General features: G+C 43.7%; 2 protein-coding genes and 1 long non-coding RNA gene across 3 annotated transcripts; 2 read left to right on the top strand and 1 right to left on the bottom strand.

Moving 5' to 3' along the window:
* Positions 1 to 1,498: 1,498 nt before the first annotated feature.
* On the bottom strand, positions 1,499 to 13,995 carry LOC138967395 (methylthioribose-1-phosphate isomerase-like). The gene is made up of 5 exons (XM_070339938.1): positions 13,761 to 13,995; positions 12,011 to 12,246; positions 7,006 to 7,175; positions 5,312 to 5,713; positions 1,499 to 3,319 (listed from the first exon to the last, which is right to left on the bottom strand). Exons 1-5 carry the CDS (start codon positions 13,890 to 13,892, stop codon positions 3,195 to 3,197), a joined length of 1,065 nt encoding a protein of 354 aa, XP_070196039.1. The 5' UTR covers positions 13,893 to 13,995; the 3' UTR covers positions 1,499 to 3,194.
* On the top strand, positions 8,811 to 11,978 carry LOC138967397 (uncharacterized). The gene is made up of 3 exons (XR_011455941.1): positions 8,811 to 9,178; positions 9,555 to 11,486; positions 11,863 to 11,978. It is a non-coding gene; the product is annotated as an uncharacterized lncRNA (long non-coding RNA).
* A 63-nt stretch (positions 13,996 to 14,058) lies between the features above and the next one.
* On the top strand, positions 14,059 to 18,518 carry LOC138967396 (nucleoredoxin-like protein 2). Its single transcript, XM_070339939.1, has 2 exons — positions 14,059 to 14,826; positions 15,469 to 18,518. The coding sequence occupies exons 1-2, from the start codon at positions 14,498 to 14,500 to the stop codon at positions 15,692 to 15,694; spliced, it is 555 nt and encodes a 184-aa protein (XP_070196040.1). The 5' UTR covers positions 14,059 to 14,497; the 3' UTR covers positions 15,695 to 18,518.
* The last annotated feature ends 81 nt before the right edge of the window (positions 18,519 to 18,599 follow it).

Raw genomic sequence — 18,599 nt, forward strand, 5'->3', positions numbered from 1 at the left:
AGTACAAGGAAAGAGTAAGAAAACACACACACACACATAGGCCCAAGAGAGATAAAAACGCACACACACACAAAACAAATAAAATTGTCTCCCCTCCAAGGAGGGATAAACCACATCTTAATGCGACATATCAAGAATGACACAGAGAATCTAGAATAATAATTAAGTAGAAGTGCAACGCCAAGGCACTACATACCCCAGCGAAAGACAAACCTCTCTCTTACTCTCTCTCTCTCTCTCTCAAACACACACACACACGAACACACACACACACCCCAAGTTACACACGTACACACTCACTCACACACTCTCTCACACACACTTCATACACACAAAACACCCCCCCATACGCACATATAGACAGACGGACATACACACCTTTACAAACACACATACATACACTTACGCACATACACACACCCACCCACTCTCTCTTATACAGACACACACCCACACACACATGTACATACGCACGCGCTCACACACACACACACACACACACATTGACTCACACAAATCTCATACACACAAAACACTCATACGCACATAGACCGGCACGGTTGGCCTAGTGGTAAGGCGTCCGCCCCGTGATCGGGAGGTCGTGGGTTCGAACCCCTAAGACTTTAAAATTGGCAATCTAGTGGCTGCTCCGCCTGGCATTATGGGGTTAGCGCTAGGACTGGTTGGTCCGATGTCAGAATAATGTGACTGGGTGAGACATGAAGCCTGTGCTGCGACTTCTGTCTTGTGTGTGGCGCACGTTATATGTCAAAGCAGCACCGCCGCGCCCTGATATGGCCCTTCGTGGTCAGCTGGGCGTTAAGCAAACAAACAAACAAATACGCACATAGACAGACAGACACACACACCTTTACAAACACACACATACACACAAACTCATGCACACACACTCTCTCTCCCTCTCTCTCTTTCTTACACACACACACGAGTACAGACTCATGCACGTGCGCGCACACACACACACATGCACACACACACAAACAGTAACACTAACACATGTGCACAAAATGAACACACACACACACACAGCGCGAGATAAAAAGACTACAGGGAGGCATGACGTCATGATGCATTAATTGACGTCAAAGACTTTCGACCGTGACGTAATCTTCTTACGCGAGCTTTATCCATAGACTTGGAAACTACGGAATTTCTACCCGTCCAAAGCGGCCTTGGGTGGCGTTTGCTAAAAAAATGGGGGCGCCTATTGCACCCACCGTATTTTTGTTAGTATGGTCCCAATTTTTGGTGAACTTCCATCTTCAACTGTAGCCCCTAGCCGGGCACAAAGAATCCTTCTTTATCATGTATTATCGGTATGAAAATTTCTCAAGTCGATTACAGTATAGCGTTCGTGGGATACCTCCAGCTTCGCTGGGATTAAAAAGAACACAAATGAAGAAGAAGATTCAAGAGAAGAATCAGCAGACAAAACAGAAAAACAAACAGGAATGAAAAAACCCACCAACAAGAATGGTTAATGTATGAAATGTTTAATCCTTTTAACAAATAAAACCATCAACAAGTACATGTAAAATAAAACTCCCTCACACACAAAGGGCAGGTTTTGAGTAAATGTATGGCCTACCTAATTTATAATTCACGTAACAATGCTGCAATAAAAACAAAAGTCCCCCAAACTGATGTACAAAACAATTGCTAAATATTTCTGTATTTACAGGCGACACAATCAACAACAATGAACATGATATCAATAAAACTAAACTCTGTCCTTAAGGTTGTGTGTTGCTTAAAACTCATCAGCCTCAACCACATAAAATTTCAGAAGAAAATTCAACAAAATGGGACGGGCATGCCAACATTTTCTATTAAATATTTCATGATGAATGAATTGTTAAGAAAGTATAAGAGTTAATACACTTTACCTTGGAAAAAGGTGACGGATTTCAAATGCTTAGGGTGGGGGCTGCTTGGAGGCTCTTCCACATGACACAATATGCTATTTGATGCAGGCTTATTTCGAATCATTTGATTGTTTTGTTTGTTTGTTTGTTTGTTTATTTGTTGCTTAACGTCCAGCCGACTACGCAGAGCCATATCAGGACGAGGAAGGGGGGGATGAAGGGGGCCACTTGTCAAGCGATTCCTGTTTACAAATGCACTAACCCATTACTTGTGTCCCAGCAGGCTTTAGTAAAACTAAATTAATACCTACTGGAAGATTACCAGTTTCCATTATGTTAAAATAGGCTTAACCTATCTACTGCTGGACTTACATCAGAACACTAACAGATTAAACTATACATGAATCGCGAGACAAGCGGCAAGAGAAGAGATTTTTGGAAAAAATACAGGTGAATGAGCAATAAGGCAGAAAAAAGAAAAGAATTCATGAAGAAAAAGAGAGCATGACAGGAAAGAGGAACCAAAAATCTACCTAACAGCAAACTAGAAAGCTCCTGCGGTTCCAAAAACAGGAGGGGCTTTTAATTTCATAACCGCAGTGCCCCACTGCGGGAATTTGATTGTTTGCTGTCTGATTCTCCAATATGGCTAATCTCCATGTTTGCAACTGATACTGATAGTGTTTCCCGTTTACAAATTACATATTCAGCACAATAAAAAAAGAAAATCATGTTCCCTTCCTTCACTTTCGTTGAGATGACACATTTTAAGATCCATTCTCATGGGACAAGGGGTATAAATTCAATCACATCAGTTCAACACAGTTGTTACCCCAGCAGAAAAAAGAAAACCATCTTTGTACAGAATCCCAATTGAACAGCGCTCATAAGCTATACTAACTTTTAGTACCACAATTTCAGGATTAAGTGCTGTTCACATGGCAGACTTTTCAACTTACCCCAACTTTAGTTGGTTTGAAGTCGCAGAGAAGTTGCCGAGACCAAGTCGGCGAAAAGTCTGTCATTTGAACGTTTCTGATGATTTAGTCCTGATTTAGTTTCTAATACACTTTAATACATTTAATTCCATTCTCCCGAAAACAACAAATACAAACGGACAAGTCTGATTGTGCAAGTCGGCAGAGAATCGTTGCTTAAATCTAGTATGAGCGTTAGGGCCTTTCACAATAGCAGCGATTTTCAACAAAAAGACAAAGATCACTTGAAAGTTGGTTGTACGTCAGCACTTCACAAAATTAGTTTTTATTTCAATGCCAATTTGCCCAACAATGAATGATGAGATCAATATTACAGGTATTGTTCTACTCCCTGTCTTAGCTTCCCGGGAGGAAAGACGCCATACTCTGTGATGATGCCGCCAGTGATCAAGCTTGCAGGGGTCACATCAAATGCAGGGTTCCAGCACTGAATACCTGTTGAGACACACAGAGTGAAAGAGATAAAGACAGTTGAAAATTTCGAAAGCGTGCTGACACTGGTGAAAATACGGAATGGGTGGGGGAAGCCAAAGGCCTGGAGATGATCGAACAGACCAGTGATCGCTATGATCAAATAAAAGAGAGGCAAGAAAAGAAAGAAGCAATGAATTATGAAGGGGTTCAACATTAGATTATCATTCTTTGAGCCATGTGACTCAGGTGTCATTTGCCGACTAAAACTCATATTTACGTGGCTAGCCGAGACTACATCAGTGTGAGTACATTGTAAAAAAAAAGAAAGATTTTTAACAAAAAGGAATCGATGAATAATGTTAAAGGCACAGTAAGCCTCCCGTAAACCATCACAGATACTGTCAGGCTTTTACACACAGTACAAACACCCTACCATTTGAACGCTCACCAAACGGGAACATCCTAGGTGCCCTACGTAAAGACCGAGCAATTTTCAAAGAATTAATTTTGCGGATTGTCTCTCAGACAATCGGACCGTGGTGCGTTTTGGCGCTAGACCTAACTTTTAAAATATAAATAATAAATTGACAGCTTGTTACAGAAACCTTCTTAAATCATAAAAGAATTATTTTTTCATCAAGACAAGATCAGTACAATTCGAAGTTTTGAAAGTTTGAAAAAAGAAAAGCCCGTAAGCAGGGTCACGCAAGGTCGTGGTTCTCGTAGCAGATGACGGTTTATGTCTATCGCCAGTTCCTCTGAACAGTCAAAAGCCATCGCTAGAGTTCTTGTGAACCACAGCCGTTTTTTTCTTGCATAGTCAGAGGGACTTAATAACGTGCTATTGCAGATAAGCTCACAGCGAGTCGCATTCAAATTACTAACTGACGACTACATTGTGAAAAAGGGAAACATGATCACACGGGTTCACGATGGCTCAGGGGTAAAATAAACCATGCAAAAATAAATTCTTTGAAAATTGCTCGTTCTTTACGGAGGGCACCTAGGATGTTCTCAAGCGTTGAGTGTTTAAATGAAAGGGTGTTTGTACTGTGTGTAAAAGCCTGACAGTATCTTTGTTATGTTATATGAAGTCTTATATCGCGCGCGTATCTCCAGACTCGGACTCAAGGCGCAGGGATCTATTGATGCCGTGTGAGATGGAATTTTTTACACAATACATCACGCATTCACATCGACCAGCAGATCGCAGCCATTTCGGCGCATATCCTACTTTTCACGGCCTATTATTCCAAGTCACACGGGTATTTTGGTGGACATTTTTGGCTCACGTAAGTGTAGCCTATGCGATCGTAACTTTGTCTGTCTGTGCGTGTGTGTGTGTGTGTGTGTGTGTGTGCGTGTGTATGTCTGTGGTAGAAACTTTAACATTTCGTCATTTGAAGACGTCACATTATGACGTAAGAGGATTAGACGTCACGCGAAGGAATTACTGAAAGTCTCGGTCATTGTTATTTTGAGCGGGCCGAGACTAGTTGGCAGTCGTGTCCCTGTAAGTTACAGGCTACATGCAGACAGACAGATCTAGATCTAGTGTCTCGCTTTCTTGCACAGTGTCACCTATGCTTACTGTGTGTGTGTATGTGTGACTGAGTGATTGAGTTTGTGTTACTGTTTGTCGATTTCTTACGTGAGCCTTGAAGGCTTCGCCTCTTGTTATCTATGCCCATACAATTTTGCCAGGAAAGACCCTTTTGTCAATCGTGGGATCTTTAACGTGCACACCCCAATGTAGTGTACACGAATCTGTGGTGGTTTACAGGAGGCTTACTGTGCCTTTAATTGGGCAATTGTACTTTTAACTACAATGGATCTATACATAAATGTAATATGTATTTTTGACCAAAAAATGTCATTTGACACAGATCTCTACAGTCATTACTCAACTCCAACTTTAGCATGGTCTCAAAGAACAATGGCTGTCTCACATTCACAAAGTTTTAAATGTCATATTTTAGTAAAAAATGCAAGTAATGCAAAATATGAACCTACCTTCTGCAGCAACTTGCACACCCTTGACAGTTGTCATTTCAGTTGCCGGTCGTTCCTCTATGACGATTTCTTCCCCGGTCTCCTTGGTTCCATCGTAAGTGGTGAGAGGGCAGGCGACATAGAATGGAACCTTGTGGTGCTTGGCCACAATAGCCAGCTGATAGGTGCCCACCTTGTTGGCTGTGTCGCCATTAGCGACCACACGGTCCGCACCAACCACCACGGCGGATATGTTTTTTTGCTTCATCAAGATGGCTGCCATGCTGTCACATATGAGAGTAGCGTTCATCTTCTCGTAAACCAGTTCGTAGGCTGTCAGCCGTGAGCCCTGATTGTACGGGCGAGTTTCTGTGCAGAACACTTGGTCAAGCTTGGACTTTTCATGAAGATAACGAATCACACCTGTGAGGACAAAATATGATGAAGTTGGAAAAAGGCCAACAAATGAGCAAAAATGAAAATTTAACAAGATCTATGGTTTTACCAGTGAATATCATTAGCACCTTTCAGTAAATTAGATTTTACTTGATCATTAAAAAAAAGTAAATGTCCTATTAAGTCCTGGGATTCTCCATGTCTTGCATCTTCCAAGAAATGTATTGATTTTACTGACATCAAGTGACCCACTGAAATACTGGAAAAGCATTTAAAGAACTTTTCCAGACAGAAACTGAACATAGTAACAATTGTCTTCAATGAAAGATTGCAATTTAAGTGTGTACATGTGTACAAGAACAGCATTGTTCCCAGCCTCAGAGGACAACAGGACTGTTGGAACAGGGTTTAAAATATGTATGGGTCCAAATGTTCTCACTTTTTCCACTTAATAGAAAACTATTGGACGGTTGACTAGCCAGGTGTCCGACCAATGCATAAGATCAAAATAGTATACAGTGTTAGGAAACGCTGCCGTTGCTGAACTTTTGTTCAGTTTTGTGTGTTGCATGTAGTTGACTTATTTGTACTTTGTGGGAAAGTACTGATATTATATTTTGTAAACACAATATTTATGTTTGGATGAGAATGCAGGTAAACTTTCTAGTCCTGTCAAAACAAGTTGTTTACCACGTTGTTTTGAGACGTGGGTTCGTGGCGTTCGCTCGGATTAAGTGCGTCGGCACTTTTGATGTACGTCACAGAGAATGTCACTATTCTAGTCCATGGATAGTTCATCTAATTTTAGTTGTATCATGTTCGGTCTGGAATATTCTCGAGAATGAGTATTTACTATATAGGCCAGCGCGATTTGTATGTTAAAAAAAGCTTCTACTTTGAGTTCTGCTACGATGTGCAGTTGTATGTATGGAATGCTAAATAAATCCTCGAACTCAATTTGACGAGTTTTTGTCTGCTGCTGTGAAGACAGGCCACGTAGAATAAAAGAACACAACTATACGACATTTGAGAACTTCGTCAATCTCAAGTGTCGTGTAACATACAGTGAAACCCCCCTTTTAAGACCCCCCCAATTTAAGACTTCTCCCTTTTTTCAGACCTCAATTTTTCATGTTTTCTGTTCATAACATCTGTACATTTACCCCCGTTTTAAGACCCCCTCCTTTTTAAGACCTGATTTGCTGGGTTTTTAAAAATATTTAAAATGGAGGTTCCACTGTATATATGTCAGTGACCAAAGACAAAGGCCTGAGAACAACACTGTGACAATACAAAGTAGTGCAATAAAAGAAGACTACCTAGTGCCGTTCCGTAGCCTGCTGTGGCCAGCGACCCCGTGTTGCAGTGGGTAAGGATGCACACCTTGGACGTCGTACTTCTGGCCACAATGTCCTCGCCCCCATACTGACCAATCTTTTTGTTGGTGCAGATGTCCTTCTCTAGCATGGATTCAAACTCTTCTATTAACCTGTAGACATCAGAGAAATACAATGGAACCCTCCTCTTAAGACCTAAAAATTTGAAAAAAATCAGGTCATAACATGAGGGTAAATTTGCAGAGGTTTTGAACAGAACATCTGAAAAAGCAAGTTCTTAAAACGGGGGAAGTCTTGAATAGTGAATGGGGGGGGGGGGGGGGGGGGGGGTCTTTACAGGGTGGTTCAACTGTATTCCAGAGATTCACTGAAGTACATTTTTGGGTGTAATTTTGATATTCTTTTGAAAATATTGTTCTGCTTAAAGGCACAGTAAGCCTCCCATAAACCATCACGGATACTGTCAGGCTTTTACACACAGTACAAATACCCTTCATTTAAACACTCACCGAACGGGAACATCCTAGGTGCCCTACGTAAAGAGCGAGCAATTTTTAAAGAATTAATTTTGCGGATTGTCTCTCAGACAATCGGACCGTGGTGCGTTTTGGCGCTAGACCTAACTTTTAAAATCTAAATAATAAATTGACAGCTTGTTACAGAAACCTTCTTAAATCATAAAAGAATTCTTTTTTTCATCAAGACAAGATCAGTACAATTCGAAGTTTTGAAAGTTTGAAAAAAGAAAAGCCCGGAAGAAGGGTCACGCAAGGTCGTGGTTCTCGTAGCAGACGACGGTTTATGTCTATCGCCAGTTCCTCTGAACAGTCAAAAGCCATCGCTAGAGTTCTTGTGAACCACAGCCGTTTGTTTCGTGCATAGTCAGAGGTACTTAATAACATGCTATTGCAGATAAGCTCACAGCGAGTCACATTCAAATTACTAACTGACAACTACATTGTGAAAAAGGGAAACATGATCACACGGGTTCACGATGGCTCAGGGGTAAGATAAACCACGCAAAAATAAATTCTTTGAAAATTGCTCGCTCTTTACGGGGGCACCTAGGATGTTCTCAAGCGGTGAGTGTTTAAAAGAAAGGGTGTTTGTACTGTGTGTAAAAGCCTGACAGTATCTGTGATGGTTTACGGGAGGCTTACTGTGCCTTTAAGAACACAAGGCAAGCATTGAATCCTGCTGATCAGAAATACAAATCCTCAGGGTTTCATTTACTAGTGCGCCTTGCGCCATTGGCGCATAACATTTCAAAATGTCCCATTGGAAGTCCCTTCAGTGCGTCAAAGGGCGCACTGAGATTACGTACCACTGCGCCACCAGCGTGCACACTTTTCACGGGAGTACAGTGTTCAGAAAAGACCTAAGCAAAAACGGGCGCCAAGCCGAGCAACTTACGAGTTTGTGAAACACGCTGTGATTGGCATTTACAATTTAATTCATTAGTATTCAACTAATCCTACTAACTGTGCGGGACCGATCTGTGCTTGCGCGTTCACCTCTGTGGAAACTGTCAACACAAGCGATATCGATCGAAACATAGACCCACGTAAAAAAGAAATGTCCCATCAGAATTTGGTTGAGGGGGACAAATGTCCCATTGTCTTTTTCTTCCAGGTTAAACCCTGAATCCTCAATCCTCAGAAAACGTTGCCATAAGTCATAACCCTTAATTCAGGGCAATACATTGATTTTAATATTGTATCTGAGACATGTTCCTCCTTTTCGCACACACACACACACTCACAGCCTTCATTACATTTGCACAAGATTATTGGACCATTTAAATAAATGTAGCCGTGTGGAGATTTCACGGCCACTGTCTTTGCTTTTCTCTGCCAATCCCTGTCCCGTTTATTCCCCGTGAGGCGACCATGTGTGTATCACTGTATGTCTTTGTTGTACTTGTGCTTAGGATGCTGTGTCGTGGTTGGTTGAATGTTTACATGCTGATTGGTTAATTCGTATTGTGCGCGCGCATTCGGCCCCCGATAGCGTGAGGCGGTCAAGTCTGACCCGTGACGCGAAGGTGACAAGACCCTGGGCGGTCTGTGTGTGTGTTGAGTGATTTGAGACCGGCGATTTGTTGAACGGCCCCGCCATAACTTCGTTTGTTTAATTCTGCATTGAAGAGTGAACTGTAAGTAGAATTTGGTTCTTGTTTGTATTATTGTATTTGCTAGGTTTGATCAGGCCTATGATGTGTTATGAGCGTGTGATTGATGCATTGGTGTGCAAGTACTATGTGTTAGCCATTTTGATCGGCAGTATAGTGACGTCATAGCGTCTGTTTCGTTGTTTTGCCCCTAACGCTACTTACCCGCTAACAATGTTCACTGTCACGCTTCGATATCCGTGATCGTTTGTTTAGGGAATTAGGTTTGTCTCTCCTTTCTTCCCCTTCCTTTTTATTTCAGCTTAACAGCTGCGTATTTGTTATCGTTATGAACATTTCCTTTGCGCTTCATTGTGTCATGTTCTTATGTCGTTTTCCTTTCTTTTTCATGTGTCTGCAGACACTGCCTTCTGGTGTATTTTAATAAAGACATGTTAGATCAACCTCTGTCTCGGCGTCTCATGTGAATACTTCCTGGCCTTCCCCCCTTCCACTCCACCTCATCACAAATGGCGCTGCGCAGCAGGGTTCAGGAAGTAGAGACGCCATAATTAACATCAGAAGGCAGTGTAGGAGGTACTCGGCGTATCAAAGATGGCGGTCGACGTGGCTCCTAGACCGCAGTGGCAAATGTTTTCCCCTCCCAGGCTTCCCCTCTTCACTAGCGGCGAAGATGGCTGTTCACTAGACGACTTCGTTACGGAGGCTCGTCGCATCATTGCCCACTTCAACCTGGGGGCACTGGGCGGCGAAACTGCTGAATGGCTGATCCAGTCACTTGCTGGGCCAGCCAGGAGGGAGGTAAATCTGCATCCCCCACAGGAGACCGCCACTGCCAACTTTGTATTGAACATCTTGCAAGACACTTTTGGAGATCACACCTGCGTGGTTGCACAGATGGCAGCGTTCTATGAGCGCAACCAGAGTCAAGAGGAAAGCGTTCTTGACTATGCCCACGCATTGCAGGCTACCCAGATGAAGGTTAACGCTGTGGAACCTGATACCCTTAAGGATATTACCCTCCGAGGTCATTTTATCAATGGACTTTGTTTGCCTGAGTTGAGACGGGATCTGAGGGCCGTTTGCTAGAAAGCGTGAGGGTGCATCTTTTGCTGTAGTGCGAGCGGAAGCTCTCAGATGGATGGGAGAGGACTTTGAGTTAGTGAAGCAAGCTGCTGCAGAGGAAAGTTCTGCTTTGAACGAAATGCATGTAGAAGTCAGTGCGCTGGCGGCGAAATCCACACAGCTGTTAGTCGAAATGAATCATCGTGTGCCTGCCGTTCCCAAAGTTGCCTCAGGGAAGTTACTACCATCTTCGAAACCACGCTGCTGGATTTGTGGCCGCAGCGGGCATCTCCAGAGCAGGTGCCCAGCGAAGCGTCCAGTGTGCAAGCAGCCGTTGTCATGGCGACAGCCTAGTGAGCCATACTGTGTAGGTCATAGGCTAGCAGTCATCCGACAAGTTCTACGAGAGCAGGCCAGCCAGACGGATCTTGTGTCTGCTGGAAGTCAAAGTCAGGAGACAGTTCCACCCCCTGTGAAGCTAGCAGACGCTGAGCAGCCTTGTGAGTCCGAGTGTAATCCTTTCCCCTGTTCCCCCGCTCCCGTTAGGCTACCCCCGCGTCCACTCCGGAGAACTTTCTTCCCTAAGCTGGTGATCTGACCATGACCTTTCTACACTTGTGTTAAGACAGAAAGAAACAGTTGGTGCGCCGAGAAGCAATCAAGGTTCTCTCCTACTGTTATATCTGAATCAAGACTGGAGTTTTATATTAGCATCTATAGTCATTGGCTCATGTGGTTTGGTTGATTTTGCTTAAATGGTTTGTGTGACTTGCATGTCAACTTTTATTGTTCAATGCTAATTTTGGTTACTCGTCGATGTTTTGTTCCTTCTACGTTTGTATTGCGTTGTAATGTCACGTTCAGCTCGTCCTGGGGCGTTGAATCTGCGAGGCCGCAGTTTGTTAAAGAGTTGGGGGGGATGTAGCCGTGTGGAGATTTCACGGCCACTGTCTTTGCTTTTCTCTGCCAATCCCTGTCCCGTTTATTCCCCGTGAGGCGACCATGTGTGTATCACTGTATGTCTTTGTTGTACTTGTGCTTAGGATGCTGTGTCGTGGTTGGTTGAATGTTTACATGCTGATTGGTTAATTCGTATTGTGCGCGCGCATTCGGCCCCCGATAGCGTGAGGCGGTCAGTCTGACCCGTGACGCGAAGGTGACAAGACCCTGGGCGGTCTGTGTGTGTGTTGAGTGATTTGAGACCGGCGATTTGTTGAACGGCCCCGCCATAACTTCGTTTGTTTAATTCTGCATTGAAGAGTGAACTGTAAGTAGAATTTGGTTCTTGTTTGTATTATTGTATTTGCTAGGTTTGATCAGGCCTATGATGTGTTATGAGCGTGTGATTGATGCATTGGTGTGCAAGTACTATGTGTTAGCCATTTTGATCGGCAGTATAGTGACGTCATAGCGTCTGTTTCGTTGTTTTGCCCCTAACGCTACTTACCCGCTAACAATGTTCACTGTCACGCTTCGATATCCGTGATCGTTTGTTTAGGGAATTAGGTTTGTCTCTCCTTTCTTCCCCTTCCTTTTTATTTCAGCTTAACAGCTGCGTATTTGTTATCGTTATGAACATTTCCTTTGCGCTTCATTGTGTCATGTTCTTATGTCGTTTTCCTTTCTTTTTCATGTGTCTGCAGACACTGCCTTCTGGTGTATTTTAATAAAGACATGTTAGATCAACCTCTGTCTCGGCGTCTCATGTGAATACTTCCTGGCCTTCCCCCCTTCCACTCCACCTCATCACATAAAAAAAAACTAATTTCAGATTCATGTCAGCACACTAACTTAAGACTCAAGTCCTGTTGACTGAGGCTGTCCTGAGCGGCCAGTGTTTTCGTGAAGGAGATGAATCGCGCTGCAGCATCCGCCATGTTGACAGCTGTAGGGCGAGCTGTCACCAAATAATTTAGACGCTCCTCTACAAAGGCTTGAAGATCCCTCACTGAATCAAACTTCTTCTCTTCAAGCTCAACTGCCAAGCTGAGGCAGCCGACTATAGCAATAGCCGGTGCTCCTCTCACCTGAAAACAAGCAAACACACTACACAGTAAGATATTTTAGTTATGTTAGAACAGAAAATTCACAAGGTTCTAACTTCTACTGATATTTGAGTCGAATATAATACTGTATGTATTTATTGGATTGAACATGAGACTCACTGAAAACGTGAGTAAACAAATGATACATGTAGCAAACAACAACAACAACAACAACATCCCCCCCCCCCCACCCCCCCACCTACCCCGTTCCCTGTGCATTCAAACGTACGCAAGTCGGACGTCACAAAGCTAAAAATAGCTGACTCTTCATCAGTCATTCAACGGGAAATTCCGCAGTGTGTCTCGACCAAATTGGGTCAGCTCTTGTTTCATTCAGTTTTTCTAGTCTCAGCATAAATACATGGAACAGAAATTTAGCTGTGTTAACTATTGTTTCCTTCGAACGATTGCTTACAAAGAGAGAGAGATCGAGAGAGAGATTAGTAGGAGGGGGGAGTGGTAAATGATAAATGGTTGCCATACCACTCCCATACCACGTTGTTCAGGTCTTCATATTGCGTTTTCCGACGTTTCACAGTTTTTTGGTCGATTCGTGCACCTGACTCCCACTCCTTCATCACGTCTTCTTTTTCCGATTTGATCCTCGCGATCTGTGTTTTACCACATCCCATCTCCTTCGCCACATCTCGGCATGATTGGCCGCTATCTAGTTTTTTCAAGGCAGCGACACGCTGCTCTAAAGTCAACGCTTTTCTTTTTCCTGCTGGAGATTCCATTTTCAAACACAGTAGTCTACTGTTGCTTTTGGTTGTGACTGTATCCACAATGCGGAAAAGCGAAAGTGAGTGAGCGAAAGTGGGTCTCCATCTAAACAAGCCACTGATTGGTCAGAAAAGGGACAGGACAACCAATCAACAACCATTTGTGCTACGGCTACGGCTGCCGAGCACTGACTGCATAACAGTCGAGTTTTCGAAGTTGCGTTTTTATGTACGTTGTGTCCGTTTGTGACAGTGTTTACACTTCCTACGGTCCGAAAAATCGTGTCCGCGTCCGTAAGTGGCAGGTGTCCGCCCGTTAAAGGTTAGTTATTGTTGAAATCGTGTTCGTGCCATGATAAACTGTCCGTATGTAGCAGGTGGCCGTTACAACAAGGGTCCGCTAGACTCAGGTTTTACTGTATATTCAAGGCAATTGTATTTTTTTTTAGTGAACACACAATTAATGGTCCCCACTCGCTCTGTGTTCATTGAAGAGGTCCGACATCAGAGATATTTTCGATTTTCCAGTATTGCAGTTGCACCACTGAATTTCACTGATGATGATCTAATCAGAAATTAAATGGCATGTGTTCCAGTCAGTATCATCATAATCATGTGACATGTATGAGATGGGTGCTTTTTCGAACGTTTCAAGTTCATGAACTGGAGGGGAGAGGAGGGGGACGGGGGCACTCTGAAGCTTATCGTTAAGTAAACGAGGTCAGACAGACGTCCTTCGTGTAGCTACACAGAAAGGAGATTGATTTAACTGACCTGCATCTTCTTGATAGCCTGCCATCCATCCTCCGTGCTGACAATCGGTATGTACTGCGATGTGTCTGGCAACAATAGTTGGTCCAAAATTTCCAGACTGCCACGTTCATAGCGTATGGCTTGCAGAGTCATGTTTGCTAACGATGACGATAATTACAATAGCTCTAATATAAAGACAATTGATTGTGAGACTTGGCGGCGTGCACAGGTGTTGTGGAGCAGCTCGTCTGCTGTTTGCTTGGAGTGACTTCCCATAGCTGAGAGGGGAGCTCACTCCTGGGGAGTGTTGACATTAGAGACGCAGGTGCGAGACAGGATGAGCAACAAGAATGATATATTTGGGAACAAAAATACAAGTGACTTTCTGCTTGTCGCGTAGATCATCGTCTAAACAATTAACAAAGTCATAGGACTAATTGAGTATTTCATAATCAGACGTAGGATAGGCCTACCCTCTTCTACGTGTTCCCAGAACAGTCTAAACTTTTCAGTGTGAATGGACAACTGCATGTGCACATCTCAGTTATGTAGTTATTGGACGGGGCTGAATGAATTCATGTGCAACACAGTGGAAAACTCGATACTTGAGCCGCTCTCATAAATCAGGTTAATTTAACAGATGCTTACCTTGACTGATGATATTTTAACGGTAATTAAAAGAATCTAAATGAAGGCACCAGATTAACAACTAAACATTACAATTGTCACAAGAAATCATAAATCACTATTCTAAAGACATGGCTGAATTTCTCAAAGATGCAGTTTTACTGACAAAAAAGAACTCAGCTGTTGAGACAGAAGAAGAACTAACAAACTGTGGAACAGCGAAAGGTGAAACAGTGCTTGAGGGCAAAGTTGTTGCTCTCTTTTTCTCAGCGGCATGGTGTCCGCCCTGTCAACACTTTATTCCTGTGTTACGAGATGTGTACAAGGAGCTTATTGAGCGACACAGTGACTTTGAAATCATCTTTGTCAGTATGGATAAAAGTGAGGACGAGATGATGGACTATTACAGAGAAAAGCACGGCAACTGGCTTGCACTGCCGTATGAGGATCCCCTGAAAGAGTAAGAACTACTTGTGCTATTTTTATTACAGCGGAACCCCCATTTTAAGACCCCCAATTTTAAGACGTTCTTCCTGTTAAGGTCCTGTTTTCTAAGAGTTTGTGTCCATGACCTGTGTAAATGTACCCCTATTTTAAGGCTCTATATAGCTCTCCTTTTTAAGACCTGCTTTTATCATATTGTTGAGGTCTTAAAGGGGGATTCTACTGTAGAAGTAATGATAAGAGATGGCTTACATTGCCATACTTATGCTGTTACCAGACTTCTGTTATAATAAAGCCAAAAATTGATTTTTTTAAGTGAGGGATAAGATGTTTTGACTGACTATGTCTGAGTACTAAGCTGTAATTAAAAAACAGTTTTTGTTTTTGTTAATCCAATTTACTGTCTTATTTTGTGTTGGACAAGCTGAAAGAAAACTAATCTGTTTGTAAACCACATTTAGATAATACAGTTGTTTGATATGGTATGGTATTGTGAAATGATGTATGAGTTCTAGGTTTATTTTGTATTGTCAATTTGTTATCCTAAAATCAAACCATAGGTTTTTTTTATTCTCTGTCATCACTCAAAGTAATTAATGCTTTCATGAACAAAACCTGAATGAGGCGCACACTAACATACAATTTGTGTCATGTGCAGTGCTCTTGTGGAGAAGTACAACATCAGTATCATCCCCAAGCTGGTGGTGATTGGACCTGACGGGGAGATGATCACGAGCAAGGGACGCAAGGACATACAGGACAAGGGACTCATCTCCTTCAGGGGCTGGCACTCGGCCATGATGGCCGCAGCCAAGAAAGCCGACCAGCACCAGCAGCTCTTGGAACAACAGGAGGCAGCCGCGGATGATGAGGAGAAAGGTTGATGCTGGGGAAACTGGACCAGCAGTCGTTAAATGTCCAAAGGAAGATCAGACTCCATGTCATCGTATTATTGGTGTAGAATTTTATTAATTTTTCAGTCTGCGCAATGAAAAAATGATGCTTCCCAAAGTTCGTTCTTCCCAATGATAAATTTTATTAGGTTTCTGTCTGTCGTCTCACCTGAATAATCAGTGAGTATTACTAATTAGTGTGTTCGTCACACACACACTTGTATCCACGTGGAGACTTAGAGGTTGGGTGTGTGTGTGTGTGTGTGTGTGTGTGTGTGTGTACTTATTGTTGTTTCTTCTTCTGGCAAAGATACATTTTTGTTAGCTGCATATATGTACACACTAGGTGAATACCCGCTTCGCCGGACCCGGCTTCGCCGGGTGAGTGGCGCACCAATACCCGGCAAACCCGGGTACCCGGCTTTGCCGGGCGCACCGTACGCGATTGACGCCACACGAAGGAAGGGAGATAAACGCGCAAAACACTGGAGAAGATAAGGAAGAGTTACTGGGAATGGATGTACCGAAAAACCAAAATCGGTTCAGCGCTGTGCGCTGAGAGCACGTGTTGAAAATTTTCATCGAGCAGATTGTGTCCGGGGTCTACCTGAATATGCCCACCAAATTTGAAGCAGATCCATCGAGAACTTTGGCCGTGCATCGCGAAGAAAGACAGACAGACAGACAGACAGACAGGATCCATCGAGAACTTTGGCCGTGCATCGCGAAGAAAGAGACAGACAGACACACACAAGCCGTATATAAGCTACTCACAAAAAGTTAAGGATCACTTGCACACAAATTCATAACTTTCCAAATAAGAAAGCCAATGCGTTGGTATTTGGCAAACGTTTAATTCAAAGCTTTAGTGATAAGGATACAACATTTCCTTCAATTTCGAGCAATCGTTTGGTCTGTACATTTTATCAAAGTGTGTACGTATCGAAATTTAATTTCACAAAGTCGTTGAAATCACAAGACATGGCATTCAGATGCTCCCAAAAGTTCAGTAATGCGTGTAACCGCCCTGGCTGTTCTGGCACTCGACGCAGCGAGTCCTCATAGAGTTGACCAGGGTGGTGAAGATCCTCTGTGGAAGCGCCTGCCACTCAGCCTGCAGCATCTGGTAGAGGTGTTGGACATCCCTGGGAGGGGGGTGGTTGCTCCTCACTTTGCGATCCAACTCATCCCAGAGGTTCTCAATCGGGTTGAGATCGGGACTGCATGCTGGCCACTCCATTCTGTTGACTCCAGACTGCTGCAGGAAGTCGTTGACCACCCTTGCCCTGTGGGGGCGAGCGTTGTCATCCTGGTAGACAGCCTGCGGTCCCATCTGCTGCAGTGTAGGTACAGCCAGCGGTCGAAGGATCTCATCCCGGTATCGAAGGCCAGTCAGATTACCCTGTACATGAAACAAGGGTGTTCTGTGGTGAAGGCTGAAGGCCCCCCAGACCATTACAGAACCGCCACCAAAGGCCACCTTTTCTTGGACAGTGGCGTCAATGTAGCGTTCCCCTTGGCGCCTCCAGACCCTCAGTCGGTCGTCGTTGTGGTTCAGGGTGAAGCGTGATTCATCACTGAACAGGACCTGGGACCATTGCTGACGTGTCCACCTCACGTGACATCTGCAGAAGGCGCGGCGTGCTGCCCTATGGGCTGGAGTTAAGCGTGGCCGTACAGCTGGGCGACGAGAACGGAGGTTAAACCCATGAAGGCGATTCCGTATGGTCTGCTGGCTGATGTTGGTGTTAGTAGCCACCCTCAGCTGCCTTCGAATAATGCTGGAAGAGGCTGTTCTTGTTTGCAAGGCTAGTCGTTTAATGAGACGATCTTCACGTGGAGTTGTCTTCTTTGGTCGCCCAGGTCTGCGTCTTTCCTGGACCCTCCCAGTGGCTGTGAAACGTTGAATCAGTCTGACAATGACCGAGATGGACACGTGAAGTCGCCTGGCCACTTCTCGCTTGGGGACACCATCTTGGAACCATGCAACAGCTCGTCCCCTCTCAAACTCGTTCAATTTTCGTCGTGGCGGCATTGTCAGATAATGCCCAATACTGGTGGTACGTCTTTTCAAAAAGCCAAGCAAGTGACAGCATATCACACATAAACAGCAGTGCTTGCAGGTGCATCATGGTTTTTCCATGTGGCTTGTGCAATGTGTTCGGGCTGAACGGTCCAAAACAAGGTCCTTTTTCGCAAGTTTCCGCTTTTTCTTTTGCTACCAAGCTCAGTAGTAGAGAATCCCGTGAAATTTTCCCACTAACACAACATCGCCGACTTACAGCTGAACAAGAATTCATAACAATTTGGTTTGACTGAGAAATAAATAACAGTAGCGAACTGATTTTATTGAGCACCTGTTTTCTCATAGTGATCCTTAACTTTCTGTGAGTAGTGATACACCTATCATCGTTGTTAGATTGATATTATTGTAGTGCTCTTTAGCACCGGTTTAAAAAAAATGTGAGTGGGATAATTTCAATAGGTTTGTTTTTAGACTCCTTTGAAATATTCCTTCCAACAAAATAACTTGCGTTAATCATGGTTAGAACTCGGCTGAATGAAGTATTACACGTATACTTGTAAAGTTCAGTTGCTGTAGGCCTAACGCTTTCTGATGCATGGGAAGTAACTACTTTTATTCCTTTGACAACCTGTCAATCTGGGTTATGTTCCTTGGTGTGTTTGCACCGTATGGCAGACGAATTTGTTTCCCAGCTTGACATGTCCTACTTACCGTCGCCACAGTTCTACAGATAGTTAAGTGCCCGTCAAACATGTTGTCAAATAAAAGCCAACTTTGTTTTGAAGCGTTTGCTGATGTCTTTTGTGTGTGTGTGTGTGTGTGTGTGTGTGCCGTCGTGTGTGTGTGTGACGGTGTGTGTGTGCCACGGTG

The sequence above is a fragment of the Littorina saxatilis genome, linkage group LG5 (assembly GCF_037325665.1).
Source record: "Littorina saxatilis isolate snail1 linkage group LG5, US_GU_Lsax_2.0, whole genome shotgun sequence".
Lineage (NCBI taxonomy): Eukaryota > Metazoa > Mollusca > Gastropoda > Littorinimorpha > Littorinidae > Littorina > Littorina saxatilis.

Coding starts and splice junctions, on each gene's coding strand:
- LOC138967395 (XM_070339938.1), bottom strand. CDS start 13,892: ATGACTCTGCAAGCCATACGCTATGAACGTGGCAGTCTGGAAATTTTG. Junction 12,247..13,760: donor AGGCTATCAAGAAGATGCAG/GTCAGTTAAATC, acceptor GCTTGTTTTCAG/GTGAGAGGAGCACCGGCTAT. Junction 7,176..12,010: donor CAACAGGACTTGAGTCTTAA/GTTAGTGTGCTG, acceptor TGATGTCTACAG/GTTAATAGAAGAGTTTGAAT.
- LOC138967396 (XM_070339939.1), top strand. CDS start 14,498: ATGGCTGAATTTCTCAAAGATGCAGTTTTACTGACAAAAAAGAACTCA. Junction 14,827..15,468: donor TATGAGGATCCCCTGAAAGA/GTAAGAACTACT, acceptor TGTCATGTGCAG/TGCTCTTGTGGAGAAGTACA.